The sequence below is a fragment of the Aedes albopictus genome, chromosome 3, assembly GCF_035046485.1.
Source record: "Aedes albopictus strain Foshan chromosome 3, AalbF5, whole genome shotgun sequence".
NCBI classification, from domain to species: domain Eukaryota; kingdom Metazoa; phylum Arthropoda; class Insecta; order Diptera; family Culicidae; genus Aedes; species Aedes albopictus.
In genome coordinates this window covers 47,463,511-47,487,159 of record NC_085138.1, presented here as the reverse complement: position 1 = coordinate 47,487,159, position 23,649 = coordinate 47,463,511, and the positions used below count along the sequence as shown (strand labels likewise).

The 23,649-nt window shown below is 39.4% G+C and overlaps 2 protein-coding genes and 1 long non-coding RNA gene across 23 annotated transcripts in view; 2 read left to right on the top strand and 1 right to left on the bottom strand.

Annotated features, from left to right (window-relative positions):
- Positions 1-23,649, bottom strand: part of LOC109405842 (low-density lipoprotein receptor) — a 1,187,857-nt gene that overhangs the window by 328,067 nt on the left and 836,141 nt on the right. For 19 of the 21 annotated variants that reach the window (XR_009999021.1, XM_062858856.1, XM_029869744.2 and 16 more), the window contains one exon: positions 1,960-2,079. Coding sequence is in view for 20 of the 21 variants with exons in the window: in XM_062858856.1 (XP_062714840.1) it covers positions 1,960-2,079 (120 nt within the window). In the remaining variant the exon portion in view is untranslated. Of the gene's footprint in view, positions 1-1,605; positions 1,726-1,959; positions 2,080-23,649 lie in introns of all 21 variants that reach the window. The other 2 variants (XM_062858855.1, XM_062858862.1) reach the window with 1 other exon arrangement.
- The window catches only part of LOC134291301 (uncharacterized), a 598,232-nt gene that overhangs the window by 125,108 nt on the left and 449,475 nt on the right, over positions 1-23,649 (top strand). The window lies entirely within an intron of this gene.
- On the top strand, positions 3,429-8,146 carry LOC134291298 (uncharacterized). Its single transcript, XM_062858846.1, has 2 exons — positions 3,429-4,301; positions 4,368-8,146. Exon 2 carries the CDS (start codon positions 4,393-4,395, stop codon positions 8,017-8,019), a length of 3,627 nt encoding a protein of 1,208 aa, XP_062714830.1. The 5' UTR covers positions 3,429-4,301; positions 4,368-4,392; the 3' UTR covers positions 8,020-8,146.

The window sequence follows — 23,649 nt, the reverse complement described above, 5'->3', positions numbered from 1 at the left end:
TGGGCAATCTTATTTTGTTATTGAGATATATCCACAAGATAACATTTCAATAATATATTTTGTTGTAGAACAAGTTTAGTTATTATTCTACTATAGAGAAAGTACACATAAATATGTGGTGAACAATAATACAAAAATAACAAGTTCACAAATTTCCTGTTATTAAGTTGTAATTAATCTAACAAAACATGTTATTAAATTAGACTTCCAGGAACATTGTTTTGTTATGATAATTGTTATTCTGTCGCTTATGACAGACAAGTTCATAACATAATATTTTATGCTAATAGCATAAAAATTACTGATTCCATTATTGAGTAATTAAGCCAAAATAACATATTTTTTATGCTGTTGATATTTTCTTCTGCTCGGGATTAATTAAGGAATCAATTTAAGAATCTCTGAAGAGTTTCCTTGTTTGTTTTTGGGGAAAAACTTTAATGGATTTTTCAGTACATTTCTGGAGGAATTCATGTAAAATAACTTAATGATTCCTTGACAAATTTCCCAAAAAATATTTGAGAAATTCATGACGCAATTTCGGAATAAATTCTTGGTTAATTCTGTAAAATAACTTGAAAGAAATGAAACTCAGCGAATATTTATTGAAACTATTACTTGAGAAAAGTCTTAAAGCAATCCTTAAATAGTATTTTGAAAGAAATTCAGGTCAAATTCCAGTAGAAATTTCTATAAAAACTAAAGGTGAAATTTCGTTAAATAAATCAACGAATACCAAATAAGCTCCACTAGGATTTTTTTCATTCCTGTGGGAATAGAAAAATCGAAAAGTCCTCTGATATTTTTAAAGATTATAAATATTTCAAACGCTTCCTTGCAATATATATGATTAAAGAATGTTTTCAAAACAACATGCGGATCAAAGAATGTACGATAAATCATCAGTTAAGTTTAAAATAGTGTTTATGCAATTCAGTATCATAATTTTAATTTTATATAAATCATTTTGGTATCATAATAGCCGATTTTTCCGAACTGGTTCATTATGCAACTGAAAGGAGTTGCATAATGAAAAATGGTTGCATAAGGTTCATAATGCAACTCATTCGAGTTGCATTATGAACATTATGCAACTCAAATGGGTTGTATAATGAAAAAAATCATTGCATAACATTTTGTATGAAACTCGTTGCAAAACTCGATTTTTTCAGCACTCTTCGTGTTTATCCAACTCGGCAAGCCTCGTTGAATAAATGTACGACTCGTGCTGAAAAAATCAACTTTTTGCAACTCGTCACATAAATAACTATCAAGAACCCCTGGCCTGCACAGATACACCATTCACTTTGTGATTACATTAGTACTGCCCGGTGCACTACTAATGGCGTTCGTTGGCCGCGCCATCCCCGACACCGGAGTGAGCTACTGTCTAATTAAGGGGCTCTGATTGGTTGGGAAAACGAGTTTCCCCCACCCATCCCATTTACAATCGCGGATCCGGGTAACAGCTGAACGGAAGCAGCACTCCAGACAGACCATCTGTCTGTTCAATTACCGGGGCGTCTACTTTAAAGCTGGTGCAACAAAACGAAGAGATTTTCCATTCTGAACTGAAAAAAAAATGTAACGTTTGTCGATTCTTACTGCAATCCCTCTCGTCGGATCCATCGGGACAGTCCAGTTCCCGATCGCAGAGCCAGCCCCGCGGAATGCACCGGTCACCGCTTTTACACATGACCTCATTGGACGGGCAGGTCTTATTGACTGCCACCACCGGCGTGGGAAGTGAGTGTTAGCGACAATAACATACATGTGTGCCAGGGCCGGAAGAAGTAGCAGTGCAGAAGCAGACGGTTAGAAAGTGTAAGCATAGAAACAGAGGAGTAAAAAAAGCAATTAAAACAGAATGTAAAAGCACACAGGAAAAGAAAGCGGCGCGCCTGAAGGTATACACACAGTACACACGGCACAAGCGTCAACATCGAGTGTGGTACTTACGGCACTTTTCCGAATCCTCGTCGGACCCGTCGGAGCAGTCGTTCTCGCCATCGCACTGCCAGTGCTTCGGGATGCAGCGACCACTTTTGCAGCGAAACTTATCGTCCGAACAGTTGGTTTCTGTGCAGGATGAGAGAGGGAAAGAGAACGGTGACGGCGTTAGTAAATTGACAATTTAAATTTGACAATGGATGGCTGCTGTACAATGTCAGATTAATAGCCACACATAGATTGTAGAGGATGAATTTTCGTAGTTGATAGAGGGTTTGAATTGGCTGGGTTCTGTGAATCGATATAGGGTGTTTCTTTTTCTGAATCAATAGAAATCGGCTCCGTTGTGCATAATGGTAACTCAGCCTGAGCTTAACAATTAAAGTATTTCAAATGTATATTATATTTAAACAACACTGCGATAGATTTCACAACAGTTTTACAAAAACGAGCTCATACATAATAAATGGAATGCTCTCACCAAAATGCCAATCTTTACTTATTCCAACATAATGGTCACCAAATCGGTGTCCCTCGGCATTCAGATGATGTAGAGTTTTCCACGAACGCATTCATTAAAACCTTGTTCATCCTTTTAAGGATAGATAATTATAATGGGATTACATGTGGGCACCGCAAATCCTCAAAAATTGTATATCCGCAAACTGCGAACACCATTAGAGACAATCAGCTTCAATTTAACTTATCGAGCGCCAGACTGTGATCCAACTCACCTTCGGGCCTCGGGCGTCGTCCAGCAGTTCACAACAATAGACCGGGAGCCCGTAGCTTTCATATCATTTCCCGGAGTTGGTGCGTGCTGGTTGCTGCTTGCATATGTACATTCGACCGAGAACAACGCAGCCAACTGATTGCGGTTTGTGTTGTTAGTTAGGAAAATGGTCCTGAGCTAGAAGCATTCTGTATGTACCTACGTTGCTGCGTTCATGTTTATCCCGCCCGAATCACTAGGCATATTAATTTATATTTATAGCAAATATAAATCATACCGACACGGACGACCGGCAGCGTCGGACACCAGAAGCAATATGTTTGCACTTATTGGACGGACGAAGAATCTAGGAACATACTACAACACATGATGCTGTTGCTCCGAGCGACAAACAACCACACAGTGGGCTAGATGTGGTAAAAATATAAAACCATGCAGGGACCATATAGCCAAAGCTGTGATGACACCATAGGCGTAATGACCATACTGCACACCAAACGCTTTCAGCAATATTTTGCTGAATTTTGGCGAGCTGAAGAGTCCAGCAATTTTTTTCGCTGAACTTTCAGCAAAGTTTGCTGAATATCAGCAAAACGTTACTGGCGATCAGCAGAGTTTACTGAACAAATTAGCGAAATTTTGCTGAATTTCTGCAAAATTTTTGCTGAATCCTTCAGTTCGGCAAAATTTAGCAAAATTTTGCTGAAACCCTCAACCGGTTTTTGGTGTGTAGGGGTGATGAGTTGGATTCCCGATCGATCGACTTTTTTTATGCAAAATTTATCAGATTGCATCTGTACATGTTTCCGAAATATTTTAACTTGTGATTATTGCCATATTTACTGAATATTGTGATCATTTGTTACAAAAAAAAATCAAAACGAAAACAATGAACCTTACAAATAACGCTTTCTATCCTTGTTTTAAATGGTGTAACAGTGCATGAATTTGACAAAAAAAACGCGAGAGTCGAGTTCTGCGAAAAAAAAAAATGCTTATGGTGTGGGCTTGAAGAAAGCTTGAGTTTCGCTTGCTCTCGAGAGGATGCACCAAATGAGTTATTTATTTATTTATTTATTTATTTATTTATTTATTTATTTATTTATTTATTTATTTATTTATTTATTTATTTATTTATTTTGTAACACCATGGATTGAACCCTGATGGAACCAACCGAGACGATGTGAATGCCGATGTGTGTTGGGAGTGTGGAGAGTGTGAGTGGATAGCGCAGCTTTTGAAGCAGAGTGACGCAGCTCCTAAAGTCCGCGATCTAAATTATACAAACTAAGTGAATTTCATACAAAATTATAAATAAACTATGTTGAATTTCCATGAACTACGAAGAATTAAACAAATCTAGTGAAAAATCCCGTTTTATTAGTTTTAGAGTGATTGAATATCACAGAGTGGGGGCTCAACCGGGATTGATGCTATCTCCCGAAGCCATGTTTGATAAAAAGAACAATCCAACCTCATTTTGAGAGACCATAGTGCTTTCTAGAAAGTGTGAAAGAACAATCGTGTGCTCCTGAGAATAAGTAAAATTAAATGGTTCTACATACAGTTCCACGACGAATTTTGATCAACTACAAGGCATGCGAAAGCCTTGAATAGGTGAGTAGCGTTCCTGATATATTATTTAAGTTGTTTGGACCTACCGGGGGTCTTATCATTCACCAGATCACCTCATCGCAAACACCCACGGATGAGCGACAGCTGCCATAGCGAGGAAGAATCGTTTAAGTGGAACTCCAGTTCGCTAGTGTTTGTGGGAAGTCGAATTTTTTCATCAACCGCCATGGACCAATCCAGAATGCCGTTCTTGGTCCCTCGTGTTCCCATTCCGAATATGGGGTCTACACCGATCAGAAGACCATCCCTTCCACCGGTTGCGACCCAGGATCAAACAAATCCGACGCCGAGGCAGCCCGAGCATGTGCACCATGCTCCATCGGCGCAGAACGAACAGGAGTTTGGCGATAATCCGTTGCCCGATAACGTCGCGCCTGAAAGACAGCAACAATCAGCTTCAGAAGATCCTCAACAAAACAGCCTTGGTCAGACATTATCGAATCTGGTGGGTGCGCTAGATGCACTCAACAATAAATTGAGCTCGATGGAGCGTACTCAACAAGCACAACAAGATCAGTTACAGCGCATGCAGCAGAATTTGGCACCGTCAATGGCAGGACAGCCTCCAACAGTGGCCCCTTGTCCTAATGGATTAGAACAGTGGAACGATTTGAGCATTTTCCAGCAGCCAAGTGTATGGCCCGGAAATACCGAACCTCCGCCAATGGCAAACATTAATCACGGAGGCCAATGGGCAACCGTTCCACCAGTGATGCTCAACGGAAACAATGCGAGATCATGGGCCGGCGGCAATATAGGGCAAAACGTCTTCGTGAATCCGGCTGTAAATACCGTTCCCCACAGCTCCAGACTTCCAAACGTTAGTTTGACAGCGGCTTTTGATGTTCCGAAGCCTTCCTTCAAAGGTGATTTGGAACAAAGTCATCCGGTGGAATTTCTGCAAGATGTCGATCGTTATGTAGAATCAATAAGGTTGGAACCAAACTGCAAACTACCCTTCGTTCTATCCTGCCTAGAAGGAGAAGCTAGAACGTGGGCACGAGGTTTCGGTTACCTGCTGGTGAACTACGACCAGTTTCGCTTCCATTTTCTCCAACAATATTGGGGACAGCGTGCTCAGAGACTAGTACGCGAAGAAATTATGTACGGAAATTATGCAGCGATAACTCCGTCGAAAATGGCTGATTATTTCTTGGCTTTAATCACCAAAGCCCGCCATCTGGATACAGCTCCGTCCGAATTAGAGCTCGTTTTGCACCTAACGCAACACTTCCCTCGTAGTGTCGGCGCACGACTGAGTAATTGCTCGGATATACAGTCCGCTTATACCCTCCTACAAACGGAGGATCATCATAACAATACGTACAATCGAAATGTTTTGAGACCCCGAAACGACACCAACCAACCAAAACCAATGCAAAATGCAAATACCAGCAGCCGGCCTTGGAGAGGTCAGCAGAATAATAACAACGACGGTCAATGGCATAGAAATGTACGAGCTACAGTGACCGAGCTTGAGGACGACGGGAGTGCTGAAGTTCATTCGGTTGCCAATATATTCGTTGGTTCGGATGAACTGCTTGCCGAAGACGACGTGAGTGGGCAGCCCAAGCACGAGAAATCCCCTCTAATTGAAGCACGCATCGACAGTTTGGTAAAGCTAGTCTTGCTGGACAGTGGAAGTGAGCTAAGCTGCATCGACAAGGCACTTTATGTCGAATTGAAGTCAAGGGGGATACCGTTGGGAGAGTTTCCCGTACAGAATACTACCATCCAAGGCGCTTACGGAAAAAGAAAAATGACAATTTCAAATCAGGTGTTTGTTCCAGTATATATCCAGAATGAGACTGTCGACGTTTGCCTGGCCGTGGTCGATGAACTTTGCACACCGTTGATATTCGGCATGGACACTTTGCACTATTTGAAGGCTCAGATGGACTTTCAATGTCGAAAAGTCTGTTTGACACTGAACGGCCAAGAAATCGTGTTACCGTTCTGCGCTGGAGAATGGGGTCAAGACCGTGGGTGCCTACAAATGTGCCGAATTGAAGTAGGAGATGATAGCGCCCTGCCTTCGTCGGATTTAGTGAGCGGATCTCCGCTAGACGGGGATTTTGTTCGAAGTGAAGAAGAGCAGAGGAAACTGGACTCGCTTCTGGAAGAATTTTCAGATATTTTTTCGGATGTGCCTGGCCTAACTACCGAATACGAACATGAAGTACGCGTAACCAACGACGTAGGCTACAACCAAAAGCAATATCCAATCCCATACCGCTACATCAACAAGGTGCGGGACCAAATCGACAAAATGGAGGAATGGGGGATCATCTCTCGAGCGCCAACCGCTTTCATCAATCCGCTAGTGGTCACCATGAAAAAGTCTGGGGAAGTTCGAGTATGTTTGGATGCACGTCGCCTGAATACCGTTATGGAAAAAGACAACGAGAAACCTCCGGATGTACAGCAGATAGTGCAGAAGTTCAGCGATATTCGTATTTTTTCGTTAATAGACCTTACTAGCTCGTATTGGCAGATACCAATTAAGCCAGGTCATCGAAAATATACGGGATTCCTGTTTGAGACGAGATCGTACGTGTTCAACGTTCTCCCTTTCGGATTATGCACTGCAGTAGCCAGTTTTTCTCGCGCAATGGACGTCATATTGGGTCCGGAGATTTTAGAGTTCATCGAAAAATATTTGGATGATTTACTGGTAAAATCCAGTTCCTTCAACGAGCACCTAGAACATCTCCGAAAATTATTCACTCGCCTTCGGAATGCAGGACTGACTATCAGCGCGTCAAAGAGTGAGTTTTGTAAAACGAGACTTAAATTCCTGGGGCATATCGTGGGACAAAATGGGGTCAGCATCGATCCAGACAAAGTGTCGGCCATTCAGCAGTTTCCGGAGCCCTGTGATCAGAAATCCCTGAAATCGTTCCTGGGTCTAGCTAGTTACGTTTCGCGGTTTACGCCCCAATACGCTGCGATTGCGAAACCACTCTACATTCTTCTACGTGCGGAGATGATATGGGAATGGTCGGAGGTGGAAAAAGAAGCCTTCAACGCCGTAAAGCACCTCTTTTTACGCCACACTACCCTTCGTTATCCCCTAATGGATAAGGAATTTTGCGTGCAAACGGACAGTTCGTATCAAGGACTAGGTGCCATGTTGTTCCAATGGGATAATCAAAACGAGCGAATGGTTATCTCCTATGCCAGTCGTCTGCTACAAGCCGCGGAAAACAACTACACTGCCACGGAATTGGAAGCACTAGCGGTGGTTTGGTCGCTGAACAAATGGCGACAGTATCTACTTGGGAGCCACTTCACCGTGTACACCGACCATAAAGCCCTAGTTTTCCTTAAACGATGTCAACTTCTCAATGGTCGTCTGACAAGATGGATCCTTTTCCTTCAACAATTCAATTTTGACGTTCAGTATTGCCGGGGTAAGGACAACGAGATAGCTGATGCCTTATCACGCTACCCGGAGGGAAGTCAGACCACGCCACTACGTCCAAACAGACAATTTGTCATAGCCCGATTGACACCAGAAGAAAAATCCTTTCGCCAACTTATGCGACAACTACCAATGCATCAAGAAGCGGATGACGACTTGCGCTCCATCTACCAGAAAGCCGATGCTGGGATTCATGGTTTTCAAACTGGAGAATATACGAAGGTCGATGGTGTGCACACCAAAAATCGATTGAGGGTTTCAGCAAAATTTTGCTGAATTTTGCCGAGCTGAAGGCTTCAGCAAAAATTTTGCTGAAATTCAGCAAAATTTTGCTGATTTGTTCAGTAAACTCTACTGATCACCAGTAACGTTTTGCTGAAATTCAGCAAACTTTGCTGAAAGTTCAGCAAAAAATTTTGCTGGACCCTTCAGCTCGGCAAAATTCAGCAAAATATTGCTGAAAGCGTTTAGTGTGTGCTCTTTGTGAAAAATCATCGTAAAGCAGATTGGAGAATAGCCGTTCCACGGAATATGGTGGGAGTAGTTTTACGCTTCTATCATGACCAGTCCGGACACTACGGACTACAAAAAACAGTTCAAGCGCTGAATAAGATAGTATACTGGAAAGGTATGCGAGGTGACGCTAAGGCGTACATACGGGCTTGTTTCACCTGCCAGCGTTCGAAACATCCGACATCGCGACTTCATGGTACACGACGCAGCATAATTCCGGGTGGACCAAATGAACTGTTGTCAGTGGATCTTTTTGGTCCGCTTCCATCTGGACCAGCAGGCGTTCGTTACGTATTCGTCATGATTGATGTGTTCACAAAATATGTAACTTTGGATGCGGTGAAGAAGCCTACAGCCTGTGTGCTTTGGGGAAAACTGGAGAAACGCATTCAGGAGCTCGGAAAACCATCAACCGTCTTGTGTGATCAAGGTACCCAGTTCACTGCAAAGTATTGGGTAAGGATGTTGAAGTCCAGGGATATCAAACTAGTATTTACTTCAGTGCGCCATCCCCAAGCTAACCCGGTCGAGCGTACCATGAGAGAGCTGTCTAGACTGTGCCGGGCCTATTGCCGCAGCAACCATCGACTCTGGGCAAAAAGCTTGCAGCAATTCAGCCGTTGGATTAATTGTGCCTACCATGAATCCACTGGTGCAACTCTCTACGAGCTGCAATTTATGGAATCTCCCAAGAATTTGCTTAAGGACTTGTTTTGTTTTCCACCATCAGATCAGTATTCTGTCAACTACGATCAGGTCCGCCTCATATTGCAGAACAAGGCGGATAAGCGAAATAAGCGGGCGAAGAAGCAAACAGTGCGGTTCATCGTTGGTGATCAAGTGCTGCTGAAGGCTAATCCCATGTCGTCTGAAGCTGATGCCATAATCAGGAAATTCCTGGACGTCTACGAAGGACCCTATGAGATTAAGGAAGTTGTGCAAGACGATGTGTTTTTACTGCAGCATCGAGATTCCGAGAAAGTAAGGGGAATGTTCCACATAAATCTACTCAAGCCTTTTGTCCAGCAGTGGCAGCCGCAAACTTTGTCCAACAATGCGTTTGCTGAAGAGGGGAGTTGTAACACCATGGATTGAACCCTGATGGAACCAACCGAGACGATGTGAATGCCGATGTGTGTTGGGAGTGTGGAGAGTGTGAGTGGATAGCGCAGCTTTTGAAGCAGAGTGACGCAGCTCCTAAAGTCCGCGATCTAAATTATACAAACTAAGTGAATTTCATACAAAATTATAAATAAACTATGTTGAATTTCCATGAACTACGAAGAATTAAACAAATCTAGTGAAAAATCCCGTTTTATTAGTTTTAGAGTGATTGAATATCACAATTTATTTATTTATTTATTTATTTATTTTTAACTTTTAATTTTGTAAGAGGGAAAAGCCCCTCTGAGTGATTTTCAAATTTACATGTTGAAATCGTTCTCAAAAAGGCATAAAAACTCTTAATCTTTTCAAAAACACCAAATGAGTTCAAAACAAAAAAAAAAATGAAAATCGGTCAAAAATTCCAAAATTTAGCTTTTTATGAAATTTGACGTTTGAAAAAATCGAAAGAGAAAAAAAAACAATATGCAAATATCTGGAAGAATCAATGAGAAAATTTCGACAAAATTTGCTATTAAACTCACTGCATGTGTGAATGATGCGATGTGATGAAGTCAGGACAAATTCCCAAAAAGAGCTTTCCGCATTATCTATAGAATCCTCTCAAGATTCTCCACAGAAGCCGCTAGGGGTTTTCTATGGAAACCTTCCAATTCTGTACAGAATTCTTTTGAGATTCTCTATCGAGTGCTATCGGAATTCTCCGCAGAACTCTCTCGAGGCTCTCTATAGAATCATCTCTGGGTTCTCTACAGAATCCTATCCGAGTTCTTTACATAATCCTCTCAGAATTATCTACAAAATCTTCTCGAAATTCTCTACCCAATCCTGTCGAGAATCTCTTGCAAATCCTTAAGCGAAACGCCTTGGAATTCCATACAGAATCTTGTCCTGTCAGTATTCTCCACCAAATCCTGTCAGGATTCTTTACCGGATACTGTCAAGAATCTCTACAGAATCCTGTCAGGATTCTCTACAGAATCTTCTTGAGAATATCAACGGAATTCTCTCAAGATTCTCTACAGAATCCTCTCGGGACTCTGTACAGTTTCCTTTTGGGATTATTTAAAGAATACACTCGAGATTCTCTACAGAATCCGCTTGGGATTCTCTACATAATTATCCCGGGATTCTTTACAGAATCCTGTAAATCCGTGGGTTTCTACAAAATCCTCTCAATATTCTCTACAGAATTCACTTGGGTGAGGAACCCCTTTCCTCTTAGAATTTTTTACAAAATTCTCACAGGATTCTCTACCGAATCCTTCCGGATTGTCAACATGATCATTTCGGAATTCTCTACAGAATCCTCTCAGAATTCTCCACATAATCCTCTCAGGTTATTCTACAGAATCCTCTCAAGATTCTCTACAGAATCCTCTGGAGATTCTCTACATAATGCTCTCGGGATTCTCTTCTGAGTCTTCGCGGAATTATCTTCATAATCCCCTCAAGATTCTCTACAGAATTCTTTAGAAAATCACTAAAGAATCTTCTCAAGATTCTTACAGAATTCTTTCAGGACTTCTACAATATCATCTTGGGATTCTCTACTGATTCTTCTCGGAATTATCTTCTTAATCCACTCAAGATTCTCTACAGAATCCACTCGAAATTCTCTACAGAATCCTCTTAGAGTTCTCCACAGAATCCTCTCGGATTACTCTACAGAATTCTCTTGAGATTCTCTTTAGAATTCTCTCGGGATTCTCTACAGAATTCCGAGAGGATTCTCTACAGAGTCTTATCGGAATTATCTACAGTATCCCCTCGGGATTCTTTACAGACTCCCATCGAGATTTTCTACAGAATCCTCTCGAGAATCTTTACAGAATCCTCCAGAGAATTTCTATAGAATCCTCATGAGAATCTCTACAGAATCCTCTCGAGATTGACTACAAAATCTTCTTAAGATTCTCTACAGAATCTTGATCGATTTGATCGTTAAGATTATCTACAGAATCCTCTCGAGATTCTCTAAAGATTTATCTCAAAGTTCTCTACAGAAATGTTTCACGATTCTCTGCAGAATCATCTCGGGATTCTCTACATAATAATGTCAAATTTCTGTACCGAATCAGGATTCCTCACAAAACTTTCTCAGAATTCTCTCCAGAATCCTCTCGAGAATCTCTACAGCACGGGTTCCCAACCGGTGGTCCGCGGCCCCCTGGGGGGCCGTGAAGCCAGTTCAGGAGCGTCGCGATGTTACCAAAAAATTGGTAAATTTTTATTCTATTTTGTGCAAATTTTACCAATTTTTTATTTTGTATACCGCCACCCCCAGGGGCTGTCCATAAACCACGTGGTCATGAGGGGGGGGGGGGGGGGGGGGGGGGTTCGGCCCAGTGTTGGTAAACTCATACTCAAAGCACACTCATGAACCGCTCCTGCGTGAGCAAACTCGCACGCGATTATGAATCGTTTTCTCACGCGCGAGAATTTCATGCAAAATCTCGCATTCACGAGTCAAGGGCCGAAATCTCGTTCGCTTGTAAAGCGAATCCAAATCAGTTTGAACGGCATTCAATGTTGTTGTACGCTAGATTTGCTTTTGTTATATCATACAATCCTAAAAACTTCGATGTAAACATTAATAACACCAAGAAATAAAGGAATGAGTAAAATCATGAGTCAACTCATGCATGATTTTTTCGGCGGTGAGTATGGCGAGTCAAGAATCGCGCGTGAAACAACTCAACCATGAGATTTGAAAATTTGAGTTTTTACCAACACTGGTTCGGCCAATGACCATTTTGTATGGACAAATAAAAAAAATTGTCAGTGACAAGCAGGGCGCGGAGGCTGAAACTTACCGCATTTCGTCGTTCCCGCGTTTTCGTATTTTTCTTTGTGTTTTTTGTTCGCACTTTGTGTAAACGATCGACGACGGCTCGGTGGCAAGAGACCATTATTGCCCGCATCGTGGTGCTCGTGTTCGTCGTTATTCCGAGTTCGGAAATGCTAGTATCCATGAGATTGTTTTTCAGTGCGTCGGGTATTCTCGCTTATGTATTTTTTTCGGATTCTTCGATGGACGATCGGAGAATCAGCGAGTGGTGTGAACGAGTGCATATTTAATATGGTTGGACCGGTTGCATGCTGAGACCAAAGCCAAACATAGAAAACCAGCTGGTCAGGATTACCCGGTGAGTTCGTTCCTTATTATTACTTTTTATATTTGAACATGACATATATGGGGATTTCGGAGGGGTAGCCTAAGGAAGTTAAATGAACTGGTTTCCGGGCAAATGTTCGTGGGGTGGCCAGACTAAGTCACGAGATAACAATTATCATGTTGTTTTCCGAAGGTCTCCAGTGAATTTAGCTTACCCTGCTACAAAAAACCATCAGGTAGATCATTCCGTTCCGGTATGACTGCAGCCATAGGTAATCCTTGCGCTGATGGTGGGTAATAAAATAAAAAAAATAAATAAAAAAATTTGTATGGACTAATGACCTACGACTTAAACTGAATGTACATGACATCATTGTTTACGAAATGTGGGTGTTAAATAAAAAAACGCATCATTGATCGTCCAAAAATCCCTCCCACAGTAAATTTCTGGCTAAGCGTTCCATAGATAATGAACATATGTTCCATGAAAATGTGCAATGTTACCCATAAATAATTGAAAATGTTCCATACATTATAAAAAATGTATCGGTAAAACATAAAATTTTCTCATTGAAAGTGAAATTTTGCACCAAAAAATAATACTAAAATGCTCCATAATAAAATACAAATGCTCCATAAAAAAATGCAAATGCTTCATAAAAAAATAAAAATAGTACCCGTAGAAAGATGAATATTGCTCCAAAGAAAAATTAACATTTCAGTATTATTTCTTGGTGCAAAATTTCTCTTTTAATGAGAAAATTTTATGTTTTACCGGTACATTTATTTATAAAGTATGGAAAGTTTATCATTACACTAGTTTACAAAATGAAACAAAAGTCGTGAACTTCTGTCAACGACCAACATTTTTGAAGCACAACTTAGCGCTGATTTCGAAATCGACCTTCAAAAAAAAAAAAATCAATAGAACACTGTTGAAAATGTTTTGACATCCATGTGCACAACAGAACATGTGCTCGATGAACAAATTGAGATTTGAAATTATGAAAAGAAATCCACGTACTCCGGTGAGACTCGAACTCACGGCTCCCAATTCACTAGACGGGCGCTTCTATTCCTTCAAGCTACGGAGTCACTCGACTATCTCCGCCGCCAGTAGGCCTAGAACTGAACTCGATTCCACAATCGCACATGGTTATCTTCTTTTCACAATCCAAACCTCCTTCGGATGGGATTAGATGAACATCTAACACATACACTGTTGTGCACATGTTTGTCAAAGCGAGAGAGGAAATTATTTTTAATTGTCAAGAGATTCGGGCTCCGTCTCCCAATCCACAGTGGGAAAAAATATATATAAAACGCGAATAAATTCTGCTCGGAGTGGATGCATTCGAATGAATTTTTGACACGAACTGCCAAAATCTCTACAGTTTCAGATAAGCAGGGTGTCATTCGCCGCACGATGCTGAAAATTGGTGTATCGGGCCCGTTTTACCCCACTATCTCCCTTTTTCACCATTTTCAAAAAATCCTGGAGTGCAAAATAAATGATTTATTTAATTCGTGTTTGTGTAAAAACTTCCTTAGTATCGAATGGAGCTGATTTGGCTCACCGCACGGCCTTAAAAACTGAAATATCTTCAAATAACCCCGATATCCCCTATTTCTTTGAAATTTCACATTCATCTCCGCCCGGAGTAGAACGCAATCCAGGACCAACCCTATATTAAATTGCCGATACTATGAAAGTTTTTACACAAATTCGAGTTAAATAAGTAATTTAAGTCGGGAATAGATGAGGATTTTCTCAAAAAGTGTATGTGAGAGAGATTGGGGTAAAACGAGCTCAATACACTGATTTCCAGCATCGTGCGGCGAATGACACCCTCCTTATCTGAAATTGTAGAGATTTTGGCAGTTCTTGTCAAAAACTTATTCGAATGCATCCACTCCGAGCAGAGATAATGAATTTATTCGCATTTTATACATATTTTTTCCCACTGTGCAATCCTTATTGGTATGACAATTAGTGTGCAGTCATTTCAATAATTAAAAATTGTTTAATTATTATTTCAAAGAAAATTTGAACGTGGTTAGCTTAGACTGACTGCACTTATCTATGGTTGCTACTCCGTGATTGACCCGAACCAATGACAGTTGCACAATGAATCAACTGAATAATTGACTGGGAGTGATCAACATTCTCACTGTGCACGCTTCAGAGACTCTCTTTAACGGTACAATAACGGCGCCGGCCACGTCCTTGCAGTCAGGTTGGAAGAGGGAAGGAATGTTAATAGCAATATTTGTTATGTGAAAGTTGGCGTTTACCGCACGTCTCCACCAAAGGCTGCAGGAAGGAGTGATTGTTAGTAGGGAAAGTATCGTTGGGTCAGGATTCACTTTGATAAGTAATATGACCTTTTGAAGTTGAAGCATGCAGTGCAGACTGCAGTGATGTTGTTCGCTTCACGCGGAAAGCAAACAACCAATCACCCTCGTCAGGTGGTCGCTCAATATTTGCTACAAAAGAAGCAACAAAATATGCAGATGGAAGTGCTATTGTTCGCATCACGCGGAAAGCAAACAATCAGCCACCTGCGTCAGGTGGACACTCATGTTTTATAACAAAAGACGATACAAAACTTGCCATTTGATGCGCTATTGCTCGCTTCACGCGGAAAGCAAACAATCGACCACCCACGTAAGGTGATTGCTCAATATTCTATTCATAAAAATACAGACAACAAATATACATATCAATAAAAAGAAGAAATAATTTGTAAGGCGCCATCCCGAACAGCGACAAAACGGAACAAAAACTAGACACTCATGGTGACGAACCATACAAAGTCAATGAAAAAATATTTGAAAAGAGGACATTATAAACATATGAATATAAACTATCACCTATGGTATAAAATTGAATTATTATAATAATTGATATAGAATCCATAGAAGGAGAATAACAAGGAACAAACTCACCGGATAATCGGCTGCCATCATCGAACTAAAAATGGGAAAGGAAAAAATAAATCGGAGTACCGATGGCAACGCGTACGCGAATCCGGCCTCCAGCTGCTGAGCTGTCACTACACACACTCCAAAGAAAAATTTGAACGTGGTGGAGGTGATTTTTTTTACAAACATATTTATTTGAAAACTTAACCTAAAGTTGCAACATTTAAACTTACGGCAGTGTCGCTAGAAATTTAGTCAACCAAATTTCAAGATGAGAGTGGTAATATAACCTATTCTCTATCAGCTTTAAACTGCTTTTTACCGAACTTAGCAAAGAATGTAGGAAAAAAAAAATATAAAGTAAATCAACTCTTGATATCATAGACCAAACATTTGGGGTCACCCTTCAAAATGATGTATCGGTCAAAAGTTTCGGGTCGCTTTAGTAAAACATAGAAGGGGGATTCGATAACATCTTCGTTAATTTTAATTCTCTTTGGCTCATTTTAAAGGTAATAAACTATACTTTTATTTAACGTTTTCAATGCTTTTAATGTATGAGAATGTTATGTAATGTAAACACATTTCACTTTGCAAAAAATAAGGCAATTCTATGTTAAGTTTTAATATGTAATTTTAGACAAATATATATGGTTCAATGTTTATGCATGTTTAGAATAAGCCAAGATGCATTAAAATTGAATAAAAGGTTACAATGATATCAACAAATCACTTTTTCCATGTTTACTAGGGGACCCCAAACTTTTGGTCGATATCATTAAGAATTAATTTACTTCATAATTTTTTTCGTAGATTTTTTTAGCTAAGTTCTGTAAATTTGGTTATGATACCGCTCTCATCTTGAAATTTGGTCGACCCAATTTCCAGCGATACTGCCGTAAGTTTAATTAAATTTTTTAGGAAATGTTGCAAAATTAGGTTAAGTTTACATATAAATATTTTTGTAAAAACAAAAATATAAATTTTCCAGATGCGAATAGATTGACTAGGCAATTCATTTTTTATTTTGAATTTTTTTTTTAAATTTGTTGGGCAATTTACTTAATTACTACTCCGGCAATTTCTTTCAGTACTCTCTAAGTAATGTCTTTGAAAATGTAAGCAGCAAAAACTTTTTGCAATTTCTTTGGGAATATCTCTGAAAACTTGTTCTCTTTTAGGAGATTATTTGGCAATTAGGGGCTGTCCATAAACCACGTGGTCATTAGGGGGGAAAGGGGGGGGGGGGTTCGGTCAATGACCATTTTGTATGGACAAATAGAAAAATTTGTATGGACTAAATACCACGCGGGGGGGGGGGTGTTGAATAGTCCCAAAAAAATGACCACTTGGTTTATGGACAGCCCCTTACAGGGAATAGACAAAATGATCGGGAAAAGCAAAATTTTCAAAAAATGATCAACTAGCTGTAGCTTTGTGCATCAAATATTTTCATTTTTTACTGTAAGTTCTCCAATTAATTGTATATTAGTGGTCCAAATTTGGGAAATATTGGACTGTTCTACATGAAGTTAGGAAGGATTCTAGAAAAAGTCTTTACTATCCGATAGTCAACTTTGAGCTGTTATATCTCCTGATTCAATAAACCGAATGCAATGAATTTTGGAACATCTTGAATAACCCACTGCTTCGATTAATACGGATTATATTGTTCTGCATAGCCCATTGTGCATCGTCCAGGTTACCCGAGCAGAAGAGAATACCTAGCTAATACCATATTAATACCAACCTTTGATCTAATACCAAAAAATGTTATTGCGATGTTATCATACAAAATGGAACGATAACATCACAATAACAATTTGAGGTATTAGGGCAGAGGTTGGTATCAATGTATTATTTATTGACTTAGTCTAAAATTTATTATGTATGGAATAATCAGGTAATTGCCTCTTCATGATATTTATTTGTCAACAGACGATATTCAATTCGTCTTTGAATACAATGTCTGTTATTTACACCTTATGAGTATTAACTACAAAAGTAAATCTAAAAAAAAAAACAATGAACTGCGAATTGCATCTTAGCATTTATAGAAATTCGATAATGCTAGGCTGACCAGATTTGTCCCGTTTAAATACGGGACACATTTCGGAAACTCAACAAAAAACAAATCAATGTCCAAAAACAGAACTTCATGTTGTTAATAATGCTATTTCAGCTAGAAAGAACGAATAATTTAGTCAAAAACGTTAACTGTGCTCCAGTGACGAGTGTTGGAAAATTTTGTTGTCCCGTTAAATACGGGACGGATGGTCAGCCATCATAAGTTATCATAATGCAGACAAAGCTTACTCCTACTGATCAACTGTGAGTGTTTGAGTTGACTATTTGGGAGCTGCAAAGCTATGAGTCGGCAACATGGAAGAAGCATCCAATTCACTGGTCCTCATGAGTTCCTATTTAGATTACTAGATGGAGGAGATGTGTTCCAAGCAACCGTTCACCAAGAAGATGCGATTTAAATAGCCTTGGTTCAAGCATCCAACGGTTGCATATGCAGTGCTCCTCCAAATCCGTAATAATTAGCGAAAAAGCCGTAACCAACAAAATGTACACAATTTGAGTAATTGCAGGAGTGAAAAGAAGCTAGATTTGTCTTCTAAATGCTCACGAAGTTTCCTTGATATCACTTTTCTAACTATTGAAATTCACTGATTGAGTGAAAGGCGTAATCCCATTCTATTCCAAACGAACAAAAACAAGAATTACGCCTTCTACTCCTTTGTTTTGTTTGGTGTTTTGTTTACGAAAGTGAAAGGCGAAACTGAAATCAACACGTAAACACAGCGATAGTAGAAGGCGAAACTGAAATCAAAACGTAAACACGGCGAAAGCAAATGGCGAAATTCTGTCAAAATCATAAACAAGGCGAATAGTAAAAGGCGATTCTGAAAATGATATCGATTCAAGGCGCATAGTATTGGGCGAAATTAGCATTCTCAGGTATCAATTCAGGCGTAATTAAATAAATGCAATTTTAAGTGCAAAAAATATCAAATTCATGCAGTGTTCTTAGAAAAACAAGAATCTATGTCAGAACTGTATCAATTAACCTTATTTAAGTTGAATTATTCTGTATTACTTCTAAATAGGAATTAAAATTTTATCAGCAAAATTCGGTTGTTGTTTTCGCATTGTTATTGTTTTGTTAGTTACGCCCTATTCGCGAATTACTCCCGAAATGTTATATTGGAAGTAGCAGCCCCATCACAGTGAATAGGGTACACCACGTCAACAATCAGGAACCGCTTAAAAAATATGCGATAACATTAACCAATTCAAACAAGTCCATCATATGCACCATAATTAATCGTTTATATCGTTGTTTAGGCACTAGAGTTGATCACGTTGTATGGGGGAAAATTGAAATTTGATTGAAAAGCTTTTTCGAACCATAGATTTTATACAGGGTGTTAGGTTCATGAGTGCAAACTTTTTAAAGGGTGATAGAGGACCATAAATGGTGAAAAAAATTGTTCTACGCATATGGTCAAATCTCAACCGTTACGTAGTTATTGAACTCCCCATGTTTTTGACTCTTATTGCCTTAGCTGGCTATAACTTTAAAATGGTCAAACTTATCGCTATTTTTTTACCCTCATTCGAAAGATTATTGAATTTTCTATCAAATGGCATCTTTCAGCCGATTGGTTAAGTTAAATAACTAAGTTTTCTAGAGCAAAATAGCTAAAAATAGCGTGTTTTAATTTGTTTTTGTCAATTATCTTTGAAAAATGCGTAATAAACTAAAATTCTTTCTTTGGCAAAGTTGTGGCCCCTGTTCCACTCTACAATTCGTTCTTTGATGCCAAACTTCTTACTCTTATCATTTTCTTGCAATTTTGATTTAAATGTGCGGCACAGTACGCAAAAAGGTGCTTACCATGACGATTGCAAATTTATGATCTGAAATGCGACGTTTAAATCGAAATTGCAAGAAAACGGTAAGAGATAGAAGTTTGATGTCAAAGAACGAATTGTAGAGTGGAACAGGGGCCACAACTTTGCCAAAGAAAGAATTTTAATTTATTACGCATTTTTCAAAGATAATTGACAAAAACAAATTAAAACACACAACTTGAAGGCTATTTACTCTAGAAAACTTAGTTATTTAACTTAACCAATCGGTTGAAAGATGCTATTTGATAAAAAATTCAATAATCTTTCGAATAAGGGTAAAAAAACAGCGATAAGTTCGACCATTTTAAAGTTATAGCCAGTTAAGGCAATAAGAGTCAAAAACATGGGCAGTTCAATAACTACGTAACGGTTGAGATTTGACCATATGCGTAGAACAATTTTTTTCGCCATTTATGGTCCTCTATCGCCCTTTAAAAAGTTTGCACTCAGGAACCTAACACCCTGTATAGTGAAATAGCGTGTTTGCGTATTACCCAAGGGGTTGGTCATTCAGCACACTTCATTTGTGCCGTGATTTATGAACGTGTGCCTAAACTGTGCCGGTTGTTTTTCAGTGTGTGCCGAAGTGTGCCGAACGTGCCGGAGGTGTGCCGAATGTGCCCAGTGGAATATTTTCTTAGAATGTTTTTGCACTAATTATAATCCTGTCTATTTTTGGCGAATGTTATTGGTCTAGTCGGTGTTTACAGACAAAATTCCACCCAGAACACTTGTCTAGAATCTGTATGAAGGGATTTTTTGCAATCGTAAGTATAATGACAGTTTGATTCCATACCGCAAAGTTGGATTTCTATGTTGTGCCGGATTGTGCCGGCATGTGTGCCGAGATGTGCCGGCATGTGTGCCGGGCACAATGTGCCGAGTGACCAACCCCTTGGTATTACCCCAGGTTACCCTAAAAAAATATCAAAAAGAAAATCCAAGGGGTCGGACAGCCTGATCTGGGATCGAAATATCAAAAAATATTAAAAATATTAATCCAAATATCACAAAAATGATCAAGTGTGCCGTGATGGTTATTTTTGTTTGTTATCATGTCAAACAAGAATGCCACAGAAGTTAGTACAAATCTTATTTTGTGAACAGCCTGATGTACATAAAAAACCGCAGGCCATTTCCGTACTCCTCGGTCCTCGCTACCATACAGCTTCATCTTGTGCACAGGGTATATTCAAAATTTATGTTAGCCTGGGTTTTTGTTAGAACAACCGTTTGTTTATCAATGAGATGCTGCTTAATGTATGCTGGTACTGCCAGCTTAGTTTGTGGCATCAAGCGGCCTGAATATGAAACTATCCTGCCTCGGAAGCGATACCCAAATCATACCAATAACTTACTGTTTTCGAAACATAACAAATCATCAAAGAAACCGAAACCCTGGCTAAAATTTTACCCTCCCAAGCTCTATGGTTCTCCTCATTTTGTAATTATTTTCCCCTGAAATACTTCACTACTTTTATAGACACGTAGATTCTGAGAGCCTTCTACGTGTCGGTACATAATTTAATAAATAATCTCTTATGATAATATATACCCCAGAGTTTGATTTACCAAACCTCCCTCAGCTACGTGGAAATCGAGCATGATACACATACGCTTGTTGAACATATTTGCATGGAATCTGCCTTAAAGGAATTAGGTTTTATTGAAAGATTATATGTAAGAGATCTTGGTATTTGATTTGTTATCTCAAGGAACATCAAGTAGAGCTGATTTCGTCTTCAGCAAAGGATCCTCTTTGGTGTGGGTCTTTGTATCGTCAGCTCCTGAAACTGTATAAATTGTGTGTGATGTACTACAAATAGAAAAATGAAATATGATTTCAAATACTTCAATTCTTTGCCAATGTTTGTCTACGGTTTGACTTTCGTTGTCTTCAACATCCTGGTTTATGACAGATGTTCATTGAAAAGAAATCCAAAGCTACTTTGATGGAATTATGGATTTTAATAAATATTAAAAAATATCAACCAATATTAATCCCAGTATCAATGAGCTGTCCGACCCCTTGAGAAAATCTAAATTTTGGGCTTGTATTGCCAAGCGAATACCATTGCACAAGCCTCTGAAAAATTTACATCACACAAATTTAAATTGCAATTGTTCTAAAAAATCGACCTTGTTGACCCAGTCTGTTAAGCACATACCTTATGAGAATGCGCCAGAAATGCTAAATATCCCCAAGATTCTTTCTGATAACTTCATTTAGGATTTTTATTTACTGATCTCTCCTTTGATGCACGGAACTACAAATCAACCCAAATTTAAGTTGTTTTGACGCAATGGGCCTTTTCATTTGACGTCTTAAATCAGCTGATTTTTCGGGTCTTTGACAGTTCTTCTATGAAAATGACAGTTTGGCGTTTGCGCCTTTGTTCGGCAGTTGTAAACAGTTGCATACACGGACCTGTCAACTGAAAAGGCCTATCCCGGTCTTCCGGGATGCAGTCACAGTCTTCACTCTTCACTGCGCCTAATCGCCGTTCACGAAGAAGCTAAACACTCGAAAATAAGCTAACTAATTTCAGCAGTTTTTCATCTCTGTTGCAAACTACATATTTTTGGGTTGAATAAACCTCGGAATAAACGCAAAATTAGGATTCTCGAATAAATTTGTTACGCAAAATTAGATTGCTTTCCATACTGAAATTACATAAAAAAAAACCTTATCTCTAACTAAACGTCGAACTTTACAATTGAAGAAATAGGAAAAATAATCAGACCTTTGGCGACTTTTGAGTGTAAATTACCCAAAAAATATGAGTCTTGATGTTGCGTGTATACGCGCGCAACGTTGCGTGCAACTTCGAAGTTGGTTGGAATAAACTTACATTTGATTGGTTTCGCGCTTGCGTGTATACTGTGCATACGTGCATGACGCCAACGTAAACGTAAATATTGACAAACCGCGTTCCGCTAGTTTTTTCTTTTATTTATAGAAATGTCGTGCAATTCTGTGCGGTTAGTGCGTGCGTGCAAAATATTAAAACGAGCTTTGCAAGTGAAGTGAAAAGGATGTCTAACGTATCCGAAGTGAAGCGGAACAGATTGTTATTCGGACCAAATTATCAGCAAGCCCGGTGCTGCGCTGCTGAGATATTTTTCTCAGGCAGTCTGTTGTCAACTGGTTGGTGTGCTGCGGGCGAATTCGGAGTACATCGGGGGAACGCGCAACGGTCCGTCACGGTGGCAAGTGAGGATCCGAAAATTTGCCAAATTGGGTTCAACTTCCGCTGAGAACGTAAGTACTTCATTTTCTTAGCGTGACGTCCCAACTGGGTAAATGTCTGCTACTCAGCTTAGTGTTCCATGAGCACTTCCACAGTTATTAATCTTTCAGGACGCGCGCCTGTTTGATCCTTGTACCGCGCTTACGTTGTGTACAAGCGAAGTTTTGTGGTAGTTTTGTACTTTTTACAACGGCGCGCGCCCTGAAGGGTTAACGAGAGCTTCCTCTGCCAATGACCATTTTCACGTTCGTATATTGTGTGGCAGGTACGAAGCTATTTTATAGAGAAATCGAGGAAAATTCCATTACGAAAAGTTCCTCAACCGGTCGGGACGGGAATCGAACCCATCACAGTCCGCATGTTCATGCACGTTTACCGCTTCGGCCCGATGGGCCCTAAGAAAACGTAAGTACCAATATGGCATGTAATTCATCTAAATTTTCAAACAAATAGTGTTAATTGGGTTCTAATAATAAATGCACGTACACTCGATTATTTTTTTTTTTGCACGGGTCGAATTTTTGCTATAACTCAGCCAATTTTAAACCGATTCTCATGAAATTTTGTACACATGTCGGCACGATTTGGTACTATCTGTGCACGAAAAATCAGGTCAATTGGTTCAAAGTTGGCAGAGTTATAAAAAAAAATCTACCAGTGCAAAAAAAGAATCGGGTGTAGTCTCAGAATTCATCGGAAATTTTTTATTGGCAACGTTTTCTTGGCATCAAAATAGTTGTTCGAAGTCGTGGGTAGTAAAGGGTTAACGACATTTTTGTTAAGTTTATAACATTAACGAATGTTACACATGATTTAACAACAACAACAAGATAATAATATTTTAATGGAAAGCGAACGTAACATTTGATGTTACAACCGAAAAAAAAAAGTTTTACAACTTAATGGCTCCTGTTATCCATAGAATCACATTTATTATAATTAAATTAATAACTTTCGTTTATTAAAGAACTTGGCGAATCCTGTTTTGTTGAAAAAATATATACCTATTGCATATTTATCACAGCTTGTCCTGTACAGTTCCAGTGGGCA